Source organism: Phymastichus coffea, unplaced genomic scaffold (assembly GCF_024137745.1).
Source record: "Phymastichus coffea isolate CEN01 unplaced genomic scaffold, Cenicafe_Pcof_1.1 PCOF00015, whole genome shotgun sequence".
NCBI classification, from domain to species: Eukaryota; Metazoa; Arthropoda; class Insecta; order Hymenoptera; family Eulophidae; genus Phymastichus; species Phymastichus coffea.
The window spans coordinates 3,840,642-3,866,156 of NW_026706826.1; the positions used below are offsets into that span (position 1 = coordinate 3,840,642).

A 25,515-nucleotide genomic window follows, 5' to 3' on the forward strand; every position below is an offset into this window, starting at 1 on the left:
TAACAGATACATGCTCTTCTATTCATATTTCTAATTTACAAAAACCTTCAAAAAGTCACTTTTCATCAAAACATTGCACTGTTTTTCGACTTTTTTCGCTTTTTTCCAATTTTTCGGTATGTCATTTTGATTTCACAAACTTTTCATTCATACCGTTCGCTTCCTCATTGAAAATTACATAAAAATATGTATTTCAAAATTAAGATATCAATGCGATTCCTTTCGCCCCAAACGCGAAAGCCGCGGAAATACCATTTTTCATGATTTTTCGTACATTATCGACTAAAAAAAGTATTCTATACATTTGCAATCAATGCCATTCGATTTCTTGTCAAAAAATATATAATGATTCATTCTAAACTACCTTAGTTTTGAAGTATGCCGACCAAGGGTGTACGCTATAACAGTGTAAAATCAACTATTTGCGATATGTAGTAGCTTTATATACTATATATACCTAAGTAAAGTACACTTTGTATTGTGTATGCGTATGCATATGCATATGTGTGTACGTTTTTATGTAGGCAAGTATTCATAGAACAAAATTGTTCAAATAATAAAACAGTATAATAATTTATGACAAATGAGTAAAAGCAACTATTTAAGACGTTCTAGATAAAAATGTGTTCTTTATTTTTTCATAAGTAACTTTTTTGTTTATAAAATACATTTAAATACAACTTAGGAATATCACCACAATTTTCATCACTTTAGTCACAATCATAGTCTTTGTCGGAATCACTTTTATTAAGAATGGAATGACTTTTCTTCCTCATACTCTTGAGAAGTTTCTTTTTGACTAGCTTCATCGGCAACTAATTCTTTCTCATTTTAATTTTCAATTTTACTATCTTCAATCCTACCGAAATCGATCGCTTCTTCTTTAAAAAGAGTCGTCAATTTTTCAACGGGCTTGAATATTTTAGAATGATAACTTGCATTAGCTAATAAATAAAATCAGCATGCAGGGAGGGAAAAGTCAATGAAGCGTAAATGACAGAGATCGGTTACACTTTACTTTCCTTTATTCGTTAGCTAGGATACAGGGTCGGTCCAAATAGCGAATGATTAGCGCGGCTTGATGAGATTTAACACGTTGAGGGTGTAATGAAAATATGTGTAAAATAGTTGAATTGAAATCGAAGAAAATTTTACAGGAGTGATTTGAAAAGTACTTTAAAAAAAAGCTATGAGTAATTTTTTACATTCATTCTGCGATTTTTTTTTTCATCAAACGGCAATTAAAATACGTGAACAATTAAAAAAAATTTTTTCTACGTTTTCATGACAAAATGAAAGCGAAATTCTTTACGGTTTTTTATATAGAATTGGAAAATATTTGGAGCAATCTTTCCTATTACCTCCCACTGATCTTTGTAAGTTGTTTTTCAACTGGAATATGAAACTTTGAAGTTTTCGTGATTTAGTATTTGAATGAACAAAGACTTTTGACCGGGAATGTAGCTTTCTATTAATTTTACAAATGTAAGTATGATGTATTAGGTAACATGCGTTAGGTCTCATACATAATAACACTTGACATTCATATACACAACAATGTACAAACAATTCATTCTGTAATAAATGGATATTCCTTAAGGTACACGCGTATACTAAGGAGTGATCGCGATGGAAATTAGAGAGCGAGAATGTAAGATAGGGACCTGTCAAAAAAATCGGAATACATAAGAAAATCCGTACAAAGTGGAAAGGGAAGAGCTGCACGTGACTACGAGGGTGGTCCGATAAGTACTTAGCCTACAAAAGAAAAACGAAAATTTTGGAAAAGTGGCGTTTTATTTTTCAACATAGTCTCCTTTTAGTTTGATACACTTGGCCCAGCGATGCTCCAACTTCTTTAACCCGTCTAAAAAATACGTTTCCTCGAGGTCTGAAAAGTAGGCTTCCGTGGCAGCGATTACCTCCTCATTCGACTCAAATTTCTGCCCGGCGAGTCACTTTTTCAAGTTTGGAAACAAAAAGAAGTCGCACGGGGCTAAATCTGGAGAATACGGTGGATGGGGCAGCAGTTCGTAGCCTAATTCGATCGATTTGGCCATGGCGACAGCGGTGGTGTGAGCCGGTGCGTTGTCATGGTTGAAGAGCACTTTTTTCTTCGCCAAATGGGGCCGTTTTTTCTGCAATTCGACGTCGAATCGGCCCAATAATTCGGCATAGTACAGCCCTGTGACCGTTTTGCCCCTCTCCAGGTAGTCGATGTAGATCACACCTTGTGAATCCCAGAAAACGGTGGCCATCACCTTTCCGGCCGATCAGGCAGTCTTCGCCTTCTTCGGAGCACTTTCACCGGGTAAAGTCCACTGTTTCGACTGTTCCTTGGTCTCTGGTGTATACCAGTGGATCCATGTTTCGTCGACTGTCACGAAACGACGCAGAAACTCCTTCGGATTGCGCTTAAACAGCGTCAGACATTGCTCTGAAGTTGTCTCACGGTTGCGGTTGTTGTCCGGAGTGAACAAATGCGGCACCCATTGCGCCGACAGCTTTCTTATGCCCAAAAAATTTCACGCAGGACATGACCCACGCGATCTTTTGAGATGCCTACGATCTTAGCTATCTCGCGCACCTTCAATCGTCGATCTGCCAATGCGAGATCGTGAATTTTTGTCACGTTATCTTCCGTGGTAGCCGTTTCGTAGGCCAGGTTCGCAGCACCTGGACGTGGCTCTTCAAAATTCGACGTGCGACCACGTTGAAACTCGTTAAACCAATTTTTGACGGTCGCCATCGAAGGAGAAGAGTCACCGTACACAGCATCCAAGCGCTTTTTGATTTCGCTGAGTGATTTCCCTTCCAAAAACAAGAATCAAGTCACCGGCCGATACTGCTCTTTTTGCATTTTTAAAAAATCAACGGACACACTTGCTTTCACACGCTCTCAAAAATAAACTACAACTCCGATCCGGCTGAAATCTTGACAGTAACCATCGAGAAGGTTGTACTACGTGATAGAATATTTCTTTTGCGAGAGTGGTGCCATCGGGCGGTGAGGCTAAGTACTTATCGGACCACCCTCGTAGAATGATCTAGTTCAGTGTTACCCACGAATATGTGAGACAGTACATAGGTCGTTTCAGTAAATTTTTTCTGGATGTCCGTCTATTTAATTTGTAGTGCGTGTGTAATGTCCACAGAATAAGTGCGTCGCCGGAAAACCAATACCGAAAGCCGCATCATCTTGGGAAAACCGAAAAGATTCGGAGAGTGCGTTCGTCAAGAACTTGATTGCTGGAAGTTAGCGGATCCCCACATATACCTGTTCGGGCATTCGCTCTCCATGCACGTCGACAGACATAAAAAAAAAAACTACGTCCAAGGAGATCACTTCGCCTGCCAACGTCTGTGACATGGTCAGCTGCAGCGACAGAGTCAGGAATGAAGTAAGAACTACATGAAATAACTTTGTTTTGCGGGTGATATTTGTGTTTGCTGTACATCTTACACATCTTAGCTTATTAGCTCGTGCTTAGTTTTATTTTCGGTTTCTTTAATTATCCGTTGTGATCAATAAGTGCGGTACCTTGATGTTATCTGCGAGTTCACGTGCGCTCAAACCTTTTGTGCAAAACAACTTTTTTCGTGTTATTGTCGCTGAATGACACAATAAAGACAACAATAAACATCCAACTAATCTAGGAATCCGTAACTAGAATTAACTTGTCTCTCATTTTTTTCATACAGAGGTACAACAATTCGCTTATGGGTGGATGCAACTACGCATGTACCCAAATTATTGCAAGAGAAAAGCTATCCTTTCATTGTGACTTATTACATACAAGTCGGGTTTTTCTGCGACCCGAAGCGCTCGCGAATCTAAGCTAACGGAGTGGGAAAACCAAGTGAATTTCCGTCTAGCAAACGATCAGCCTTGTCGTTTACGTCGGGAACTTTCAAAGGGCCGAAATAAAGGAATTTGGTTGTTTTCTATTATTGCGCTCGTACGTATCACTGGTCAGAGGATACATCGGAGCACAATACTCTATCTGCCTCTCCTTTGGCCCGACAGGATATGGTATTTCGGGATGTGCGACGTGATCTTCCTCGTTTAACGACGTGCTCAAATCGCGCGTTAGCGGAGGTAGTCACGTCAATTCGCTAGGAAGGCCAAAGCAAGAGTGTCCCACCAAACTCGTCCACTCTTATATATACTGTTTTCGCGTACGTTTCTTATTTACATTTATCCCTAAACCTATTGAGAGTCTGCGGACTTCGTCAGTTCGTTGCACTCTTAATCCTGTGTTTATATTATTGAGTTCGATTATGTATATGTTACAACTGCCCCCCCCCCCCCCCCAAAGAAAATTGCAAATGAACATGGGGATTTTCTTTGCGTAAAAGGAAAGTATAAGTCAGCGAACTCAAATAATATTTCTAACTATTAATAACTTTTTCGTGAGTTGACTAATATGTACAGACTACTCTATCGTGTATTTCTTGCTTTTCATTTATGAAGTAGCCTACAAGGATTATAGGATCGATTAATATCAAAATAAATAAATTGGAATATAAGCTCCAAATTTCTCCTCGATCGAGCGTCTGTTCTATCTACGCCGTCGCTGCCTAATATTAATAGGGGATGCTTTCTGATCGGTTCAGTTGGTTTTTGGTCATTGAGCTATCGAGATGCCAAAAATTGAGCAAGCCACACAAACCATACCAGTCATCTCAACTCGAGATGTTGGTACGCAGGTTTCGCCTGGTGTAGCCACTGTTGTGGAAGCGGCACCAGAAATCATCCGGGGTTGTTTGTGTGCCGGTGGGATTCTGAAGGTGGCCTTCGATGTCCCCTTCCAACCAGACGAGCTGGGTTTTTACGAGCAGGGGACTTATACCTAGACCAGCATAGTATCGAGGGGCACACAAACGCCTCACAAGAAGAATTAGGCATACAAATGTCGCCTGCCTCGCAGAAACTCGGCAAAAGTGCCGTCCAAACCGTCGGGCCGATATCGCCCATACTTCCGAGCAAGCGTAGGCGTAGCGTCGAACCGGGACGATCTTGACGATCCAAGTAATTTGGCATTGTGGATACAACATGTAAATCAACGCAATAGCTCTTAAAATAAATTCGAACTGTTAATTTGCCTCAATTAGCTGTGTTTTCTTTTAATCCTTGTATGCTATTTCCTTCATGTAAGCCCTATGACAATGTAATTATACCTACGAGCCTGGTGCTATCTACTATATTAAGTTTACATTTCATTTTTATAATTTTGTACAATTGTTCACTTTTTATCGGCGCAATAAGGTTTAAGGTTTTTCGCGTGAAATTGTCCTTTTTCTCGTCCTTCCTCGTCAGCCAAAATATATGTATCTTCTGAGATGATTTTTTTTATTACGAATGGACCCGCGTAAACTTCAAAGAATTTGTGTACTTGATTTTCTTGCGCGCTTGATACATTTTCCATTTTTAACATTACTTTTTCACTTATGTTGTATACTTTATGTATTTTATTGCTATTTTTTCGATTTGCTCGTTTAGTTAACAAATTATGCATTTTTGTTTTTGCTAGGAACAATTTTCTTTCATATGGTATTTGATCGACATTCTCTATTTTAATGTATTTTTCCCATACTCTAGTCGGTTTTTTATTAAAATGTAATTCTATTGGTGTATATCCGGTCGTGTCATGATATGTTTCATTTATAATTTGACTGATTATATCTATGTATCTCGCCCAACTTTTATGCGCGTCCTTCGCGTAATATCGTAAAAATCTACTAATCTCTCTGTGAATTCTTTCTACAATATTTGACTGAGGATGACGTATTGATGAGAAAATTAATTTAATTCCTGAATTAGCTAATGTTTCTCTCCATTTTTTTGATGTGAATTGCGTACCATGATCCGATATAATCGCTAATGGTTTACCGAATTTCACAATATAATCTTTGAAAATTTTATTGATTACTGCAATTGTATTTGCTTTTTTAAATTTTGTATAGTACTACATATTTTGAAAAAACATCAATTGTTGATAAGATATATTTCACTCCGCCCGTCGATGTCGGTAGTGGACCGTAAAAATCTATAGATAAAATTTCGTTTGGATTGTTACATAATATCGGTTGCATTAAGTTATCATATCGAATTGTTAAGTATTTTGTTCGTTGACAAACTATACATGATCTTAACAATTGTTTAATTCGTTTGTGCAATTTTGGCATGAAAAACGTTTCTTGAATTATTTTGTACGTTTTAAATGAGCCGATATGCCCGTATGCCGTATGTACATCCGTAATAAAATTTTCAAATATAATTTATGGAATTACTATCTTATTTCTCGAGTTGACTACTTTATATAAAATATCATTTTTCAATTTATAACATTTAACGATTGTTTCTTCGTTGTTTTCAATTCTATCCTTAATTTTACTACAATAAATATCCATATTCTGATGATTTATTATTTCTTTTTAAAGTTTTACTGTATCTTTGCTTAATTCTATCTTTGCTACCGTGTTTATTATGATATCGGTTTCATTGTTTTCATCCGCTTTCGGATGTATCTGCCTGCTAAGATAATCCGCGCTCGAGTTTTGTTTACCTTTTATATGCTCAAGAGAAATATTATAATCTTGAATTGATAAACTCCAACGAGTCATTCTCGCGTTATTGAATCTACTGTAATTTAAAAATGTGACAGCTTGATGATCGGTGCGAACAATAATTTTCTTTACCCCCCGTAAGTATGATTGCAATTTGTGCAATGACCATACTACTGCGATCAATTCTTTTTCTGTTATGAAATAATTTATTTCGCTGCCCTTCAATGTGCGACTAACAAAACAAACAATTTGCTCTTCGTTCTCGTCATTTAATTAAGACAATACTGCTGCGATCGCGTAATCGCTCGCATCTGTCGTTAAAATAAATGGTTTGTTTTGATCGATGTATGTCAACACGATATCTTTATTAAATGCTGTTATAATCTTTTGGAATGCTATTCTATGTTCCTGCGACCATTTGAATTTAACTTCTTTTCTCAAAAGATTTAATAATGGAATTGTTAGTTCTGCAAAATTATTTACAAATCGCGTATAAAAATTTATGAATCCTAAGAACGATTGTAGTTCTTTAACTTTTGTTGGTTCTTTGAATTTTTTAATCGATGTTATTTTATCCGGATCCGGGATTATACCGTTCGGAGTTAAAATTTATCCTAAAAATTCAATTGTTTCGTGACAAAATTTCGATTTATCAAAATTAAATGTAATATTATGTTTTTCTGCTTTTTTAAATAATAACTCTAAATGACATAAATGTTCCTCAAATGAATTCGATCTAATATGCACATCATCTACAAATGTCAATAAGAATTCTTGTAAATCGGAGGTAATCTCATTAAATGCTCTAATTAATGCTGCTGAACTTGTTTTAATACCAAATGCAGAAACATTAAATTCGAATACGCGATTTAAAATCATGAAAGCTGTATATTTTTTGCTTTCTTCTGATAACCCGATTTGCCAATAACTACTTGTTAAATCTAAACTTGACATAAAAGGCTTTTTTGTGCATCTTAATAATACATCATCAATTGAAGGTGGACACTCATAATCATCATCAAGTTTATCATTTAGTTTACGCGCGTCTAAACATAAACGAACATCACCGTTCTTTTTCGGTACAACGATCATCGGACTTATATAATTGCTTCTCGACGGTCGAATAATACCTAATTTTAACATTTTATTTATTTCAATTTCAACTTTATCCCTATAAGGTATGGGAACTGCATAAGGTTTTGTGAAAAATGGTTTATCGTCTTTTAGACGTAATTCATGAATGTATGTATTAATTAAACCCGATTTTTTTGCAAACACATTTCTATACTTCAATATCAGATTTTTCAACTTTTCGACTTGATCAAAGCTTAGCTTATTATGTGATTCAAGTTTGGATTTAATTTCTTCATTTGAGATTTTAAATTCGTTATCTATATAATTTGCACAATCGAATAAAGATTTTGATTGCAATATATTTTGGTCATTTTTGCCTATATTGCTATCTGAATATAATAATTTATGGTCATTTTCGCCATTATTAAGTTCTATTATGTTCAAAGAAGCATAATTTTTCATCTCTATACAATCATTATATGATAATTTTTCGAATTGATTATTTACTGATATTATTAACGTTTTTTGTTGAGTATTAATAATCATATTTAATTTTTCTTGTGCGTCTATTCCGATAATACATTTTTTTATTAATTTCGGGACTACTATAAATATTAAATTTGTATTTATTTTACCTAATTGTATTGAAATCATAACCTGCAACTTTAATCTAACTGATTTATTGCCCGTCGCTGATTTTATAAATTTTCCGCATAATGGTAAAGTTGCGCAATTTTTAAAATGTTCCAAATTTTCATAATAAAATTTTCAGATATGGCAGTTACTTCGCTGCCTGTGTCAATCAATGCATTGACGTTCGCGCTGTTGTTTAGACGTATATTGATCTCCGGGCATTGCGTTTGTTGACAATAGCTAATCTCCGGCTCAATGTCTTGGCATAGATCTGCCCGCGATTCTATCAACGCGGCTGTTAATACTTCTATTTTGTTTGGAAATAAGCGTTTAGTTGTATCCCGCATCCAATTATTTTGCATGCTATCCGAGTCCCGGGATACAACTATACTTAGTTTTCCGATTCAGAATCATTTGCCTTTGATGCCGGTTCAATATCGATGCCTAAAATATCAATTGCATCATGAGCTTGTCTCGCTATCTTTTTGCTGGCCGGAGGTATTAATTGCTCTGTCAACTTTTTCGGATTTTTACTTTTATTTATTTTCACCGTGTTTACCGATTTTTGCCACGGTCTTTTATTTTGATCTATATCAATACTATTTGTTTTATCTTGTTTTACTGCGTTTTGTTCTGTTCTATTTTTTTCAAACATTTCTTTTTTCTGTTTTCTATCTAACAATTTTTTATCGTCATTATCGTAGACTAATAATATTTGAAATAGCGTGCTTTTATTTTTTACTCTCTGGCTCGAAAAATCATGACGAATTCCCTTTTCAAAATGTTCGCATAATTTATCTGTTAATTCTTCTTCAGATAAGAATAATTCCAACTCTTTTGCATATCCTAGAATTGTTGTCGCGTAACTAATTCTACTTAATTTTCCTCCCGGAAAATATTGGCCGAATTCGAATTTCCTGCGCGTTTGCCGCTGGACATTTGTGTTCCAAAAACGTTCTTTAAATTCCTTTTTAAAATGGTTATAATCGACAATATCGTCCATGATAATGTACCACCAATCTTTGGCCTCCCCATCTAGTGTTTGGCTGATAAATGCGATACATTCATGTTCCTGAACGTTCTTAACGGATATATATTTGTCTAAATCATTTAAAAATTTTACTGGCCTTTTTATCTCTAAACCTTTAAACGATGGGATTGGTATATTTATTTTTGATACCACATCCACGTTTGTACTAGTATTAAAAACGCTATTTGAATTTTGTATCATGTTTCTCAATTCATGTAACTTTTCTTCTAACTCGTTATGTGATTCATCAATACGCGTTTGCAAATTCGATTTAACTTGATGAATCAATTGATCGGTTTCATCTGAATTGACAAAATTATGAACGTTTTGTTTAAGCTTTTCAAATTTATTCGTCTTAAATTTTTCAAAGTCGTCCACTAATGCTTTAAATTTAGTATTCCATGATGTCATGGTATCCGATAACGCGTCTATTTCATCTTTCCGAATATCCGAGTCTAATTTTTGCGTTAACGTTTCTTTTTTTTCGGGATCATCCATAAGCAGATTTAAAATTCTATCGACTTTGTTTTCCAGTCCATTTTGTGCTTGATATAATTCCGTTAATTCGTGCGCGATTGCATCCATTGTTTCGACTTGCTTGATATTATATCCCTCCGCGTCATCATCAAAAGACATAGAGCGCAGCTCTTTTGATAAACGATGCGATTTTCGTCGGTCAGCCATGATACTTTGCTATTTGAATAAGCGACTTTATAATACGATCAACTTCGCGGATTAAAGCAAGCTCAAAGCAAACACTGAATTTTCTGCCTCAAGACTACTTAGTTCTGCTTAATTCGGAAACGACACACGCCTCGCACCGAATTTAAATAATGAATACTCTATTTGTTCTTCGATATCTTCGGATTTTTGTTTGACACGCTTAAAAGAATATACTATGTCTTTTTGTAATTTCGCATTATCGCGCTTCCAGTTACCTGTTTCCTGGTTGCAATCATTCGTCTGATTTTGCGCTATAGTTAATTCTAATTCTAACTCTCAAATTTTACTACTTTGTTCCTTTACCGTATAAATTAAACTATTTATTCTCAATTTTTCATCTATATTTGCGCGACGATTCAAACGCGATACGCTTTGCTTGATAAACTCGGCTGTTGTTTGCCTAGTCTGCTTACGTGTTGTCTTGTTTTCGTATAGTCTCCGTAATTGATATATCAACACGTCGCTTTAATATGCAAATTAGCTATTACACCGCGCTAGAGTTTGGGTTCTTATTTTGATTCTCGTTTGTTTTTACTAAACTATTTTGTACCTTTTTAAATGAAAGAAAACGTTTTAAACAATTTTAAGTGCATTTTATCGCAAAACTGATTTTATGAGCGGTATCATTTTACACAACGTGTCCGAAAAAATAATATTCACCATGATTCTTCACTATAATACTATATTCGCGATTAAACTATGCTTCGGGTCCCTGTTCGGGCGCCATTTTGTGACTTATTACATACAAGTCGGGTTTTTCTGCGACCCGAAGCGCTCGCGAATCTAAGCTAACGGAGTAGGAAAACCAAGTGAATTTCCGTCTAGCAAACGAACAGCGTTGTCGTTTACGTCGGGAACTTTCAAAGGGCCGAAATAAAGGAATTTGGTTGTTTTCTATTATTGCGCTCGTACGTATCACTGGTCAGAGGATACATCGGAGCACAATACTCTATCTGCCTCTCCTTTGGCCCGACAGGATATGGTATTTCGGGATGTGCGACGTGATCTTCCTCGTTTAACGACGTGCTCAAATCGCGCGTTAGCGGAGGTAGTCACGTCAATTCGCTAGGAAGGCCAAAGCAAGAGTGTCCCACCAAGCTCGTCCGCTCTTATATACGAGGTGTGTTCAAAAAGTAACGAGAATTTTTAAATTTCGCGGGTTTGGAGAGTCAGCTTGTATAAAATTTTTTTTTATTATGTTGGTACACATGCCCCTGAAGTACGATAAAATTTTCAGCAATATTCATTGCTTACTTTTTAAGTGGCAGCCGCTAACGTTAGACGTGTTTTTCGAGCTCGGCGATTTTCGTTTGTGAAAAAAAATGGATCAAAGAATTTGTATTAAATTTTGCGTAAAAAATGAAATAAAGTGTAGTAAAGTTTGTCAAATGTTAACAAAGGCATATAGTGAGTCTGCTATGAGTAAAGCAAGGATTTATGAGTGGTATAAGCGTTTCCAAGATGGCCACGAAAACGTTGAAGATGACGAACGACCCGGACGCCCAAGCACATCAACAACCGATGAAAACGTGAAAAAAGTGAAAGAAATGGTTATGAACAATCGCCGAATCACAATCAGAGAAGTCGCTGATGATGTTGGCATATCAGTTGGCTCATGCCATCAAATTTTTTCGAATGTTTTGGGTATGAAACGTGTGGCAGCAAAATTCGTTCCAAAATTGTTGAATTTCGAACAAAAACAGCGGCGAATGGAAGTTGCTCAGGAGTCGCTAAATGAAGTCAATAACGATGCAGAACTACTAAAACGTGTTATAACAGGTGACGAAACATGGGTTTACGGATATGATGTCGAAACTAAGGCTCAATCGTCCCAGTGGAGGCATTCTGGATCGCCAAGACCGAAAAAGGCTCGACAAGTGCGGTCGAATGTGAAGGTTATGCTCACTGTGTTCTTCGATTTTAATGGCATAGTGCATTATGAATTCTTGCCACAAGGCCAAACAATCAATAAGCAGTACTACCTACAAGTTCAACGTCGTTTGCGTGAAGCAATCCGAAAAAAACGCCCGGATTTGTGGCAAAACAATTCATGGCTTTTGCACCACGATAATGCGCCTGCTCACACTTCATTGCTTGTTCGTGAATTTTTGGCCAAAAACGAAACTGTAACGATGCCTCAGCCTCCATATTCGCCAGATATGGCTCCATGTGACTTTTTTCTATTTCCAAAAATAAAGAGAACATTAAAAGGCCGTCGTTTTACAAGCATAGATGACATTAAAAGCGAATCGCTGAAAGAGCTAAAAGCTATTACAAAGATCGAGTTTCAAAAGTGTTTCGAGGATTGGAAAAAGCGTTGGCATAAGTGTATTGTATCCGAAGGGGACTACTTTGAAGGCGACAACATTAATGTAGATGAATAAATAAATATTTTTTTCATAAAACGAAAATTCTCGTTATTTTTTTAACACACCTCGTATACTGTTTTCGCGTACGTTTCTTATTTACATTTATCCCTAAGCCTATTGAGAGTCTGCGGACTTCGTCAGTTCGTTGCACTCTTAATCCTGTGTTTATATTATTGAGTTCGATTATGTATATGTTACACAGTATAAGAAAGATGAGATTTTAGAGGTTACAATCAGAGAAAGCTTGGTATATCAGATTAAATTGGCCATTGGTAATGCGCGCAAACAGTTTGGACTGAAATATAGGAAAATATACTGGTTCATCTGCCGATAACCGGAGGTGTCAAGTGAAAGCATGTTATTGCTTTATAAAGCTGTACTCAAACCAGTCTTGATTAATGGAATTAAATTTCAGCTTAAAACTCAAACATTGGAATCTTGAAAAGATATCAATCGAAAGTACTACGTAATATTTTATGGGTTTCATGGTTTTTATTTTAACGACATTATCTGATATTATCTATATGTTCCAACAGTAACTGAGGAAATTCAACAGTTTTACATAAAATATAATACCAGACTTCAAAATCACCCAAATAAACTTATCAGTAAACTTCTCAAGATACTTATCACCAATATCGGACTTAAGAAATATAATCTAATGAATGCATGTAATAAAATTTATGAAAATTATTTAAATATACTCAAAAATTTTTTAAACAAATTCTAATCTATCTATTACAAATATACTTTAAAATAAAGAAAGAATACTCACCGGAGTATTATATATGTCTCATGTACATATATCATCAGTCAGGCCGTATGGTGTTAGATCCACTGTGGATCAGCATGTATGTGTTGATACGCTCTCTTCATATCTACCGTGCACTGCTCTCTTTTTTGTCTCCTATTTTTGCGGACGATCATAGCTTAAAATACCGTCACTAATCATTTTTTTCATTGTCGTCATACGTGGATACGACGTACAATCGTGGCCCACTTTAAGATAGCGACCACGGAATAGATAGAGAAAAAAGAGACAAAAATATACATATACTTTATACAAATACTTTTGCACCTCAAAGCATCGCGCAGCGATAGAAGTCGAAAATAATTAAATAATCTGTTTAAATTCAAATAAATAAAAATAAATAAATTATATTTAATTTTTAAAAACTCAAACAATTGGTCTAAATTATTTTAAATAATTCGGCTCTTTAAAATCACCTGTAGTGGAAAAGTGTTTCTTGTGCTCGTTGTTGACGGCAACAGTTTTCGTTTTCGGGATTATTGATGTCAATAAGTAAAAGAAAGAAATACCCAATTTTATGCGTATCCGCGTAGAGGAGATAAGAGATTTAAAGTGATATTGAGAAATATGCACCTATCAGCGGATATTAATTAAATCTGCCACAGAGGAACGCGGACAAAAAATAATAAGCATACGTATTTAGCATCGTGTGACAAAAATACCATTACCGCTGTATTCTGTAGAGATAGAAAATGATTACAACAGTTAAAACATTTGAAGTAAACAAATTATTGATTACTACATCTAAATTTGAACCACCGTCTGTTCAAAGAGGCATGCTCCAATGTCATAACTGTGAAGAACTCGGACATACTAAAAATTATTACAACATAAGTCCAGTTTGTGTAAAATGCGCTAAACAATATACAACTAAAGACTATCTAATCAAAGAAAAAATGTATGATGTACAAATTATAAAGGATTTCTGGTTCATGAATAGATGGAACAAAAATTCTTCCCCAGTTTAAAAGAGAAAACTTTAACTTAAACAGAGTCAGAGCAAATAAAACATTTGCCCAAGTAACGGCAAAACAGAACGAACAGAACAAGACAGATTCAAAATTAAAATAAATAAATAAATACATAATCAGAATCAAGTAAACATACTAATGATAGAAACACAAATAAACTTGAGCATATAATGGAGCTGCTAATGCAAAAGATGGGTTCAAGTTATTAACTGTATTAGTAAATAAAATAGTACAATAAATAAATTATAACTAATTGTTTGGAATGCAAATGGATTTAAGCAGAGACATCTTAAACTAAGAAAATTTTTAGTCAACGAAAACAAAGACGTTAGTATAGAAAATATATATAGAAGCAAGAACTATAGCAACATGCCACACTATTCTGTATACAAAATAAATCACCCACTCGATAAAACACATGGAAGTATCTTGATTATATTGTAATCAAAAATAAATTACTACGTTCACACACAGACTAAAATTTACTTCCAAGCGACTCTAATATTATAAAAAACGATATCAAGGGATCGATAACAGTATCAGTTGTGTATTGCCCTCCGAACGAAACAATAACAATAAAACACTATAGTCTTTCTCCAAGTACTAAGAAATCGGTCTAAAGCAGGAGGTAATTATATCGTAATTATCTCGTAATGCGAAGCATCCGTAGTGGGTATCAAAATGATCAACTCCACCGTTCAAAGGCACAATACTATATGCAGTATTATGACAAAATAACTGCATTCCAATATCCACTGAAGAACCAAAATACTAGGCAACAGTTGTAAAAATAAATAGTAATAAATATTGTTATAAACAAACAATATTTTTTAAATATCATCATGCCTCGACTTAACGTCAGATCATTCAACGAAATTAAATGCTCTATACTCTCAAGTACTTAAAACTGTAAACAACTAAACAAATGTTAACTAGAAAAAAAATTCTTTTTTTATTGAGGAACGCATAACATATAACATTCCTTTCATATTTGCTATTAATATAAAAAACAGTATTCAAACACTCAACTTACTCCTAACTGTCTAAGCCATCAAACAATGCTGTAATACATTTATTACATAGTAAGAAGCACAGGAATTACTTCTAATAAAATAATCCAAAAAATTAAATAAAAGAGATTACTTAGAAAAAGATACCAGAAATCCAGATTAAGTTAAGATAAAACTAAATCAAATAAAGCATCCAAAGACACAAATGGAGAATTATCTTAGTATATTGAATACAACAGAAGAAACCGATTATTTACTATGGAAAGCCACTAAACGATTAAAACATCAACTATATTTATTCCACCTAATAGAAAACTTTGCGGTAAATAGGCCATATCAGACAGAAAAACAAGTGCAACGTTCGCCAATCACCTAAGCACAGTTTTCAGATCTTAGGAAAGAATAATCACTGAACTAAAGAAAGAAACCTTACTTTGACGATTAAGACAGCATATAAATCACATCAGTTAAAATAAATGAAATATTTCAAATAATTATTCATATTAATTACGAAAATGTCCTTGAATTTGACAAAGATACTTTGACGAAGAAACATAGCAATGATTTTTAACGTACGAGGTGTGTTCAAAAAGTAAGGTGACTATGTATTTTTAAGAAAAAATATTTATTTATTTATCAATATTTATGTTGTCCCCTTCAAAGTAATCCCGCTCAGATACAATACACTTATGCCAATGGTTTTTCCAATCCTCAAAGCACTTCTCATAAGCACTTTTCGGTATAGCCTTGAGCTCTTCCAGCGATGCAGTCTTTATCTCTTCAATCGTTGCAAATTTCCGTCCTTTCATAGGTCTCTTTAGTTTTGGGAACAAGAAAAAGTCACATGGTGCGAAATGCGGTGAATATGGTGGCTGAGGCATGATTGTGGTGTTGTTTTAGGCCAAAAAATCTCTCACAAGCAAAGATGAGTGAGCAGGGCCATGTCGTGATGCAAAAGCCATGAATTGTTTTTCCACAATTCTGGGCGTTTTCTTCGTATTGCTTCTCGCAAACGGCGCATAACTTCAAGATAATACTGTTTATTGACCGTACGTCCATATGGTAAGAACTCCTGATGCACCACGCCATGGTAATCGAAGAAAACAGTGAGCAAAACTTTGACATTTGATCGAACTTGGCGTGCTTTTTTCGGTCTTAGCTCATCTGGGCTCTTCCATTGGGATGATTAGACTTTGGTTTCGATATCATAACCATATACCCATGATTCGTCACCAGTTATGACCCTTTTGAGTAAATCTGGATCGTTGTTGACGTCATTCAACAGTTCTTGAGCAATGCTCACGCGACGGTTCTTTTGGTCAAAATTTAGCAATTTCGGAACAAACTTCGCTGACACGCGTCTCATGCCCAAAACGTTAGAAAAAATTTCATGGCACGAGCCAAGCGATATACCAACATCCTCAGCAACTTCTCTGATAGTGATTCGACGATTTTCCAGAACAATTTTCTTCACTGCTTGAACGTTTTCATCAGTTGTTGACGTGCTTGGGCGTCCAGAGCGAGGCTCGTCATTGGCATCTTCCCGGCCATCTTGGAAGAGTTTGTACCACTTGTAAACATTTTTTTTACTCAGAACAGTTTCACCGTATGCTACCGTCAACATTTCAAGTGTTTCGGAACACTTTATTTTATTTTTTACACAAAATTTGATGCAAATCCTTTAATCCATATTTTTCGATAGCAAGAAATCGCCGAGCACGCAAAACACTTATAACCTTTACGCCTCTCACAACCAAACAAAAAATGCTATACACTTGAAACTTGGTACAGATGTTCGGGAAGAGTGTACCAACATAACAAAACAAAAAAATCGATAATCGAAAATACGTTGCCCGTGAAATTTGAAACGTCACCTTACTTTTTGAACACACCTTGTATACTTCCTTGTAAGTGAAAAGTAGCAAAGATTATTTTAATACCTAAATTAGTTAAAGAACTTGAACTAGTGTCTTCGTACAGACTGATTAGTTTTTTTACCAGTCCGTTTAAAAATTTTTGAAAAATTAATCCTAGCTCAACCCAATAATATTGAATAGAAAACGTATCAAAGTCCTTCTATTTGGTCACTCTCGTTCACTTCCACTCACTATCTATCGCAATCTCATATAGACGTAAATGTGTGTAACTTAACGAATGTCTGTTCATTACAGTTTCAAAAAGATCATAATAACGAATATACAATAATCTATTATTCTAACTAACTGGAACAGAAAATTTTAACCTGATAGATGGTATTCTAGACTTTCAATTTGACTTCTACTCGTACAATCATTGGTCAAATTATGAAAGTCAAAAAATTAATATCTTTCATAGGAACTACAATTGAACAAATTATTATATGGAATGTCGCAATCACCCGCAGCTTTGTAACCACTTCGAAATCAACTTGAAAGTTCGTTACTACTTCAACATCTGATATGATAAAATATTAATAACGTCTATGGCATACATCTCTTATTCTTATTAGTAACCTATTACTCTAAAAATTATTACTCTTTCTTCTGATTTTAAACACCTGATCGGACTATCAACCATTGGGCAACGACAGTTCAAGGATTATTTATATAAAATATTATAATTATGTTCTGGATGACACTTTATATAGACGAAATTTAACATCTATATAATTGAATATCTATCTTTTTCTTTATTTAGGATCTACTTTCTATTAGACGGAATATACATTGGCATGCTACTTCAGAGAATGTCGTGAGAGAAGCTTTAGATGGACTGCCAATGCCTTTTGATGATTTGGTTTTGTGTCATTTGAAGTAAGTTCAAAGTGAAATTTTGTTATTACGTTTCGATTTGTTCATTGTACAGATAGCAATAAATTTTTAAATGGAATTCAAAAATACCACGTATGATGCAAATATATTTGAAAAATAGTTCTAAATTAATTACTTATAAATTTACGAAATTCGTAGAGATGCAATTTCATGACAAAACTATTAAAACTTTAACTTTTTTACATTCATACACACAATTAGCAAAGGTATTAAGATTATTCAATAATTTATTTCTTTCTCTCCTCTGCTGCCAAGTCCATTGCTTCGGAAAATATAGCAAGTAGGACATGTTTAAATATTAACAAGATACAAACAATCAACTAATTATAAGGAATATCCTGTGCGATAGTCAGATCTTAAAGGATGTGCTGCCGTATACAAAGAAATTTTATGTGCAGTCCACGCAGTCTATTATTCAGCACTAACTATAAACCAAGTTTTAATATTAACCTAAATGTTACTGTGATTATATGAATATTACTCTTATTAAATTAAGGATTGATATGTAAAGAAAGCGAAGTTAAGAAGAGTAATCGGAGAAACCGTCCGATTACCCTTCTTAGCTTATAAAGAATGTTGCAACATCGACTAAATCGGGCCTTGTACTTTTTCGTCGTTCAATACAAGTCCTAACAGAAAACTAAATCTTTAACAACATTATTGTGACATCTTTGGTAAATACAGTTAACTCAGCAAAAGCCTTAGAAGGAAGAGCCCGACTATAAAATCCGATTCATTGACGTTGATCTAGTTATCTATTCCAGCTGCTTTAACGAAAGAGCCTTCGACTTTCTGATAACTAGCAAGCTATTACTTAAGCAACTTCAATGTATTAGCCCTTGGAGCTAATAATGACTCCTCTGATCGCGTTTCACTCTGGTGACTTGAAAGCCATCATATCGTCCCCTTCCCCTCAAGTCTCGTCAGGATACGGACTCCTAGAGTCTGCAATGGTACTTCTGACAACATCTCACTCACCTTATATTGTATATGTCAGAGCTACTATGATTCGCTGATTCATCTGTACAGCCGAAATTAAAAAAATTATTAAATTAACATAAATATAATCGCATACGCATATAGTTTTCATCAAGTGACTGAATCAAAATTCATTCAATTTTTTCATGTATCAAATTAACTTCATTCATCCCTTCACCATCTAACATTCAAAATTGGAATTTTAGTAATATTTTTAATAATATAATTTTTTCTATTTTTGAAAAAGTATCAATTTATTAAATCCTTTTTTTACCGTGAAGGACATATAGTTATAGATACACACAGACCCATGCACAACCACACAATTCCATTATGCTGGTACCAAGCTCGAGGCCTTGTCACCTAAGAAATCAGGAAGGAGAGTGTATCAACTTTATTAAAATAATAAAAAAATGCCTGGTCTGGATGTTTAGCTCATTTTTCGCCCATTAACCCATTAACGCTCACAGGACGGTTTTTCGAGACCTGAGTTTGAACTATTCTCATGTCATGAATTCTCGTGGAAAAAATTCAGGAACCATTGTTTCTTATGTTTTCGAGTGTCCTCTTTCCAATGATGCTGGTTAAAATTGTCGCTGAAAAACTTTTACGGTCCAAAAATCAAAAATAAATAAAAAAAACATGATTTTCTGATTTAATTTTTTTTTTAAATCGACTTTTCGTTCCCTAAGCATTTTTTTTAATGCCTAAAACCCTTATAGATCGCGGCCTCGAGGTTTTAACTACAAGTTACTATGGTTCTCCGGATATGAAAATTTTTCGTATAAACAAAATGGCGGCCGAAGTGAAAATATTTATCTAAAACTTTACAAATTTTTTTCTCGAATACTATAGATTTTCATGAAAATTTTTAAAGAACAAAAATGTCTTAGAATTAGTTATAAAATACTCTCAAATTTTGTCAGAATCATCCGAGAAAATTTTGGGATTTCGGAAAAGTCTCTGAATTGAAAATTTAAAAATTATGTCGGAAAATTTTGAAATAATTTGAGAGCGTTCTTTGTTTGTTTTTAAGACATTTCTATTCTCAGAAAAACTTTCGTAAAGTGCATGGTTTTTGGTAAACAAAATATTTGTTTAGCAAACTTTAACATTTTTTTTCTCGAAAGGTATACTCTTTAGGAACATTTTTCTAAGAATAGAAATATCTTAAAAACAAACAAAGAACGCTCTCAAATTATTTCAAAATTTTCCGACATAATTTTTAAATTTTCAATTCAGAGACTTTTCCGAAATCCCAAAATTTTCTCGGATGATTCTGAAAAAATTTGAGAGTATTTTATAACTAATTCTAAGACATTTTTGTTCTTTAAAAATTTTCATGAAAATCTATAGTATTCGAGAAAAAAATTTGTAAAGTTTTAGATAAATATTTTCACTTCGGCCGCCATTTTGTTTATACGAAAAATTTTCATATCCGGAGAACCATAGTAACTTGTAGTTAAAACCTCGAGGCCGTGATCTATAAGGGTTTTAGGCATTAAAAAAAATGCTTAGGGAACGAAAAGTCGATTTAAAAAAAAAATTAAATCAGAAAATCATGTTTTTTTTATTTATTTTTGATTTTTGGACCGTAAAAGTTTTTCAGCGACAATTTTAACCAGCATCATTGGAAAGAGGACACTCGAAAACATAAGAAACAATGGTTCCTGAATTTTTTCCACGAGAATTCATGACATGAGAATAGTTCAAACTCAGGTCTCGAAAAACCGTCCTGTGAACGTTAATGGGTTAAGGCCCAGGCCGAAACTGAACCAGTTGGGATGAAACAAATAATGCCATTCATAGGAAAATGAAAAAAAAAAATACCCGTATTTTTTTATTTCTTATTTCTAAGTCTTTATGAAAACATTATTCAAATAAATTATTACAAAAGTTGTTATTTTGAAAATTTGTCTTTACAAATTAATTTTACGTTGAAAAATTATGAAAAAACTTATGTATCACTGTTTTTTCAAAGTTGAATTCATTTAAGTTTTGCTTGGGATGTGACCCTGTACTCTCAACCATGCGATGAATTATAACGGATTAACACAAACAAATTAAACCAAACAACTTTAAGCAGTACTGATGAAACGTTGGTCTCAGCAGAGAAGATTTTAATCTCTGAAGTGCAGGATTAACGGTATATATATATAGTAGTGAATCCAGTCAAAAATGTACATAAGTCAGTGAAAGAAGATCCGAAGGCTACTATGTTTTACCTCGGGCGACTCATGAGAAACAAAAAGTAAATAAAAGCAGATATGCTACAATTTCAAAGTGAACTAGAGAAGGAGACTCATTGAACTGACGAAAAAGAGCTGCCGATGAAGGATAAGAAAAAAATCTTCACCTAGTTATCTCCTTAAAAATAAGATTATAAAAGTGAGCATCACTCACAACAGAAAAGACATCGATCAAGCAGAAGCAAGATGGTTTTGAAATAGTTAGGAAGCAGAAAAGAAAAAGTAAAATAGGAAGAAAAGAATCAAGGAACATAATCTGTACAAATAAAGATACTTAAGATATCAACAGAAAATCTTCAAGGCCAAGGACAAAAATAGTTCTAATCAAGGGAATAAAAGCGGTAACCTGATTCACTCGGTGATGCTTAAAATAATCAAGCAAAATACAAGCCTGTTAGAAGTCGGATCGAAAGTTGACTGCGTGCGACACACGAGAGATATAAATTTGCTAATCGAATTACAAAGAGGTACAAACTTAAAATGTTTTCCCTGAGCAAATCATGCACTAATGGATGATCAATTACTCGTGATTTCACTTATATCAACCGTTAAGATAAAGCTTTGAAATCCGGAGGAAAGCACAACATAAGAAGGGCTAGAGGAAGTACTAGTTACAACTTTGAAACGGTCACTTTGAAATAATTGTAGGTACTTTTTTTCAAAAGGGCCCGAGAGTCATGAGTTTTTTTAGCAGTGAAGAAAATACTCAAAATAGGCAAAGTCAGATTTGGTTGGATGAATACTAAAGCACGCAAGAGAAATCTCATCCTAAGGTGCTTTATATATCTGAAGTATAGTTATAGGAATATAATTATAGCATAGGAGAAGCTACACTATAGGCGTGGAGAATTACGACATTTGGCCGATAGATGTGCAGAATCGTACAAATACCTGGTAAAGAAAATCCTACAATCACAAAAAAGAATTGCTGCGTGCACAATCCTACGAAGACTCGGAGTGAAACTCAATCATAAAAACCTAAATAACTAATCTTTCTAATACCAGCATACTGTAGCTAAATTTTAATTGGTCCTGAGTTGCACAAGATCTTGCAATTCAGACTACGAGGAATAAAGAAGCAAGCATAGTAATCATTTCGAAATAAAATCGAGATCTTCATGATACAATGTGGTTTCGAGACAAAAGTGAGGGTGCGACAAATTACGCATAGGAGAACTAGTATTACAATGCAAGAAAACTATTAAATGGGACTAAGCTGAATTAATCCACAAATTGAGCAAATCGAAAGGCCTACTTATAATGACAGGTGACTTTAACGCCAAAGCAAGGGCATGGGTGGGGGAATCTCAAGATTACAGAAATAACCTATTCAAAAAAATAATGGTGACACCAAACACACTAGGAATATATACTCGTATTTTCTAGATTCATCTTGGACCTGATATTTGTATGGCCGGCAGTAATGAAAATCGTCACGATGCGGAAAGTGTTTAAAGATTACCTTTTTAGTGATCACCGATACGTATAGGTGATATTCGAGCATTAGATCACAAAGAAAAAATATTAGACGCAAGGAATGAATCCCTTAAAAATATGAATAACGAAATCTTCTATTAGATAGTCAGCATGATAGTCCGAAACACTGAACCACCTTTGTTATCTGAGTTTTCTACCTTTCGTTCCAATCTTTCCTATAATGGCTCAGCGAAACATAAGCTCAATTCCATCTAACGAGGTCACCGATAGATAGTCGAATGTGTTAAAGAAACACTAACAGTCATGCACACATCATAAGTCGACAGAAATCAACGAAGTATTTCAGTCCAAAATATTGCTTTACTGCAATTTCTTAAGTTCGAAAGTTGATTACTGTTACAGTAAAGTTACAATTTTTTATTAAAAAAACTAAGCAATTCGGATATAAAACTGCAACGACTTCTTAACTCATAACTATGGTTTTCATTGTGGCGTGAACTTTTAGTGCAGATATTAACTCACGGTGCAAGAGTCACTGCCTAGGACTCAACAAGCTTTGGGTCTGCGAATACATACAAACGGGAAAAATAATCACAAGAGAATATTTTGCCTCATTATTAACTTGATTGAATGTCATACTATAGAAAAAGCAACTCCATCTGGTGAAATTCACGCTACGAAATACGCCCTCTTCCATCTTATTATCCAGATTTGGTCTCTTCGGATTATTTTTTGTTTTCTACCATGAAAACTTGGCTTGCGCGTAAACGGTTTTTATCAGATTAAAAGGTAATTTCTACAATAGATGAGTATTTTGAGGAGTTTGATTAAAATACTTGAGTATCGTCATAATGAATATATAGAATTAAAAGGGGAGTATGTTGAAAAATAAATTGGAATTATTTGATAAATAGTGTTTTTCATTTAGAAGTCACGAACTTATTGGATGACCTATATAGAAATTAGGAAAACTATAAATAAGAATAAAGTATTGAAACAGTTGGCCAGAGTTAAGTTCACGTAGTAAGTTTACTAGGTCAACATGGTTGCTGCTATCAAAGTTGTATAAACATAACTCATATTTTCAAAATTATCTATAATAGAACTTTTGTTACAGAAGTAAAGGAAATGTTGAGTTAAAAAAGATTTGAAGATAAATGTTTCTTTTATGTATCTTTTGAAGTACCATAATTAATTCGAACATAATTTCTTTATTCAGTATCATAAACAAAACAATTTTTATTTTTCACGTTACTTCAAAAGAATTTGTTACGAGTATCTTTTACTTTCTTGATAGACACGTAGTTAGGTGTTTTTGCTGCTGCGTTGATAGCCTTCATGATTATGAAAAGAAACTGTAATAAAAAATTAAGATGTAATTAGACTTCTGACAGTTTAGTCCTAATTTTTCTTATATGTATTATATAATTTTTTTTCTAATGAATAATGTGTATGTAAATTAGTAAAGAGCCTATTCTGTGTGAATGCAGAAAAGCGAATGACGCCTCACCTTGTAAATGGTTCGTTTAAAAATATCTTTAGTCAGCATCCATATCCCCCTTCTCACCCTTATCGAAATTTAATCGGTCAATCATGTCTCCATAAACCTCATCATCGCTGTTAGATGATAAAGTCAACGAGTAACTTTTCGAAGTATAATAATATGGATCATCGAATCGCTGCTCGAAATGACCTTCATCAGCATCACTGACTGTTAGCATGAGTGGTGTGTTTTTAATCCACTTCTTGTGTGCCTTTACGTTTTGCAAGGTGTGATTTTCAGTCCAGCCAGGTCGATAATAGTTCCAGACAATAGGATCTCGGAAGCCTGGATTATACAGAGAAGCACATATAAAATTTATGTGCTGATGATTATATGGAGTTATGCCTGCATTTCAGTTAATGCCATGGAAATTGGCAATCAACCAAGAATTTTCTCTCTTGGGATGACTTGGCAGCACTTTACACGGTAAGGAAGAAGAAAAAGCCCAGTGCGTCGGCTCAATGTTATCATTTATATTGGATTAATGCCTGCTCTTTGAAAATCGGTTCAAATTTGAGCTTGAAAACTTCCACGTCAACGATGATTTTCATATCGAATCTGGAATTTAAAAAATTGGTTTGAAATAATAAGTGAATAAAATAAAATTTGTGCTTACCGTGTAAAAGGTTGAACATGCGCCATGGTTGCTTTGCACAATTTAATGAACAGCAGTATCATAATAACGTCACATATGTAACATTCTCCCTTCTCCACACTCACACGTACTCTAGTTCATCCTTTATGTTTAATGTGATGTCGAAAAAATGTTTGGATGATCATTTACTAATCATTTATTAGTTATTTATTAACCGCCTATTAATTATTTGATAATTTTTATTTGTTATTTATTGATGCTGCGGATATGTCCCTTTCCACCGTTACAACGCTAAGTCTACATCTCTCTCTCTCTCTCTCTCTCTCTCTCTCTGCAGCACGTTAATGTGTTTCAACTGCTAAGAGTCATAATGCATGCAGCAATTATGTTTCTTCATAGGAATTTGTCTAACACCTTCTAGAGCATTAAGTGTAATATGTGCTAACGCATTGTCACAACGCTACTCTGCCTCCTGTCTCTCTCACTTCCTCTCTTTCTGTCTCAGTGTGCATATTAATTGAATGCCAAACCATAATGATGTAACACCTATCAAACATTATATACGAAAAAGTATACGATTACGGAACGGTACGTAAATTTTATGCAAGTTCATTAATAAATAAACTAGTCAAACAATATTATTATTTTGATTATTTGTAGGATGATTTTAATAAAATTTGGGATCTGAAGCTATTCGACAATAGCAAAAATT

The 25,515-nt window shown here is 34.4% G+C and overlaps 1 protein-coding gene across 3 annotated transcripts in view; it reads left to right on the forward strand.

The window, feature by feature from the left end:
* Nucleotides 1–25,515, forward strand: part of LOC131675040 (PCI domain-containing protein 2) — a 455,195-nt gene that overhangs the window by 259,633 nt on the left and 170,047 nt on the right. For all 3 annotated transcript variants that reach the window (XM_058953865.1, XM_058953864.1, XM_058953867.1), the window contains exon 3: nucleotides 17,868–17,983. In XM_058953865.1, coding sequence (XP_058809848.1) covers nucleotides 17,868–17,983 — 116 coding nt within the window. The remainder of the gene's footprint in view (nucleotides 1–17,867; nucleotides 17,984–25,515) is intronic.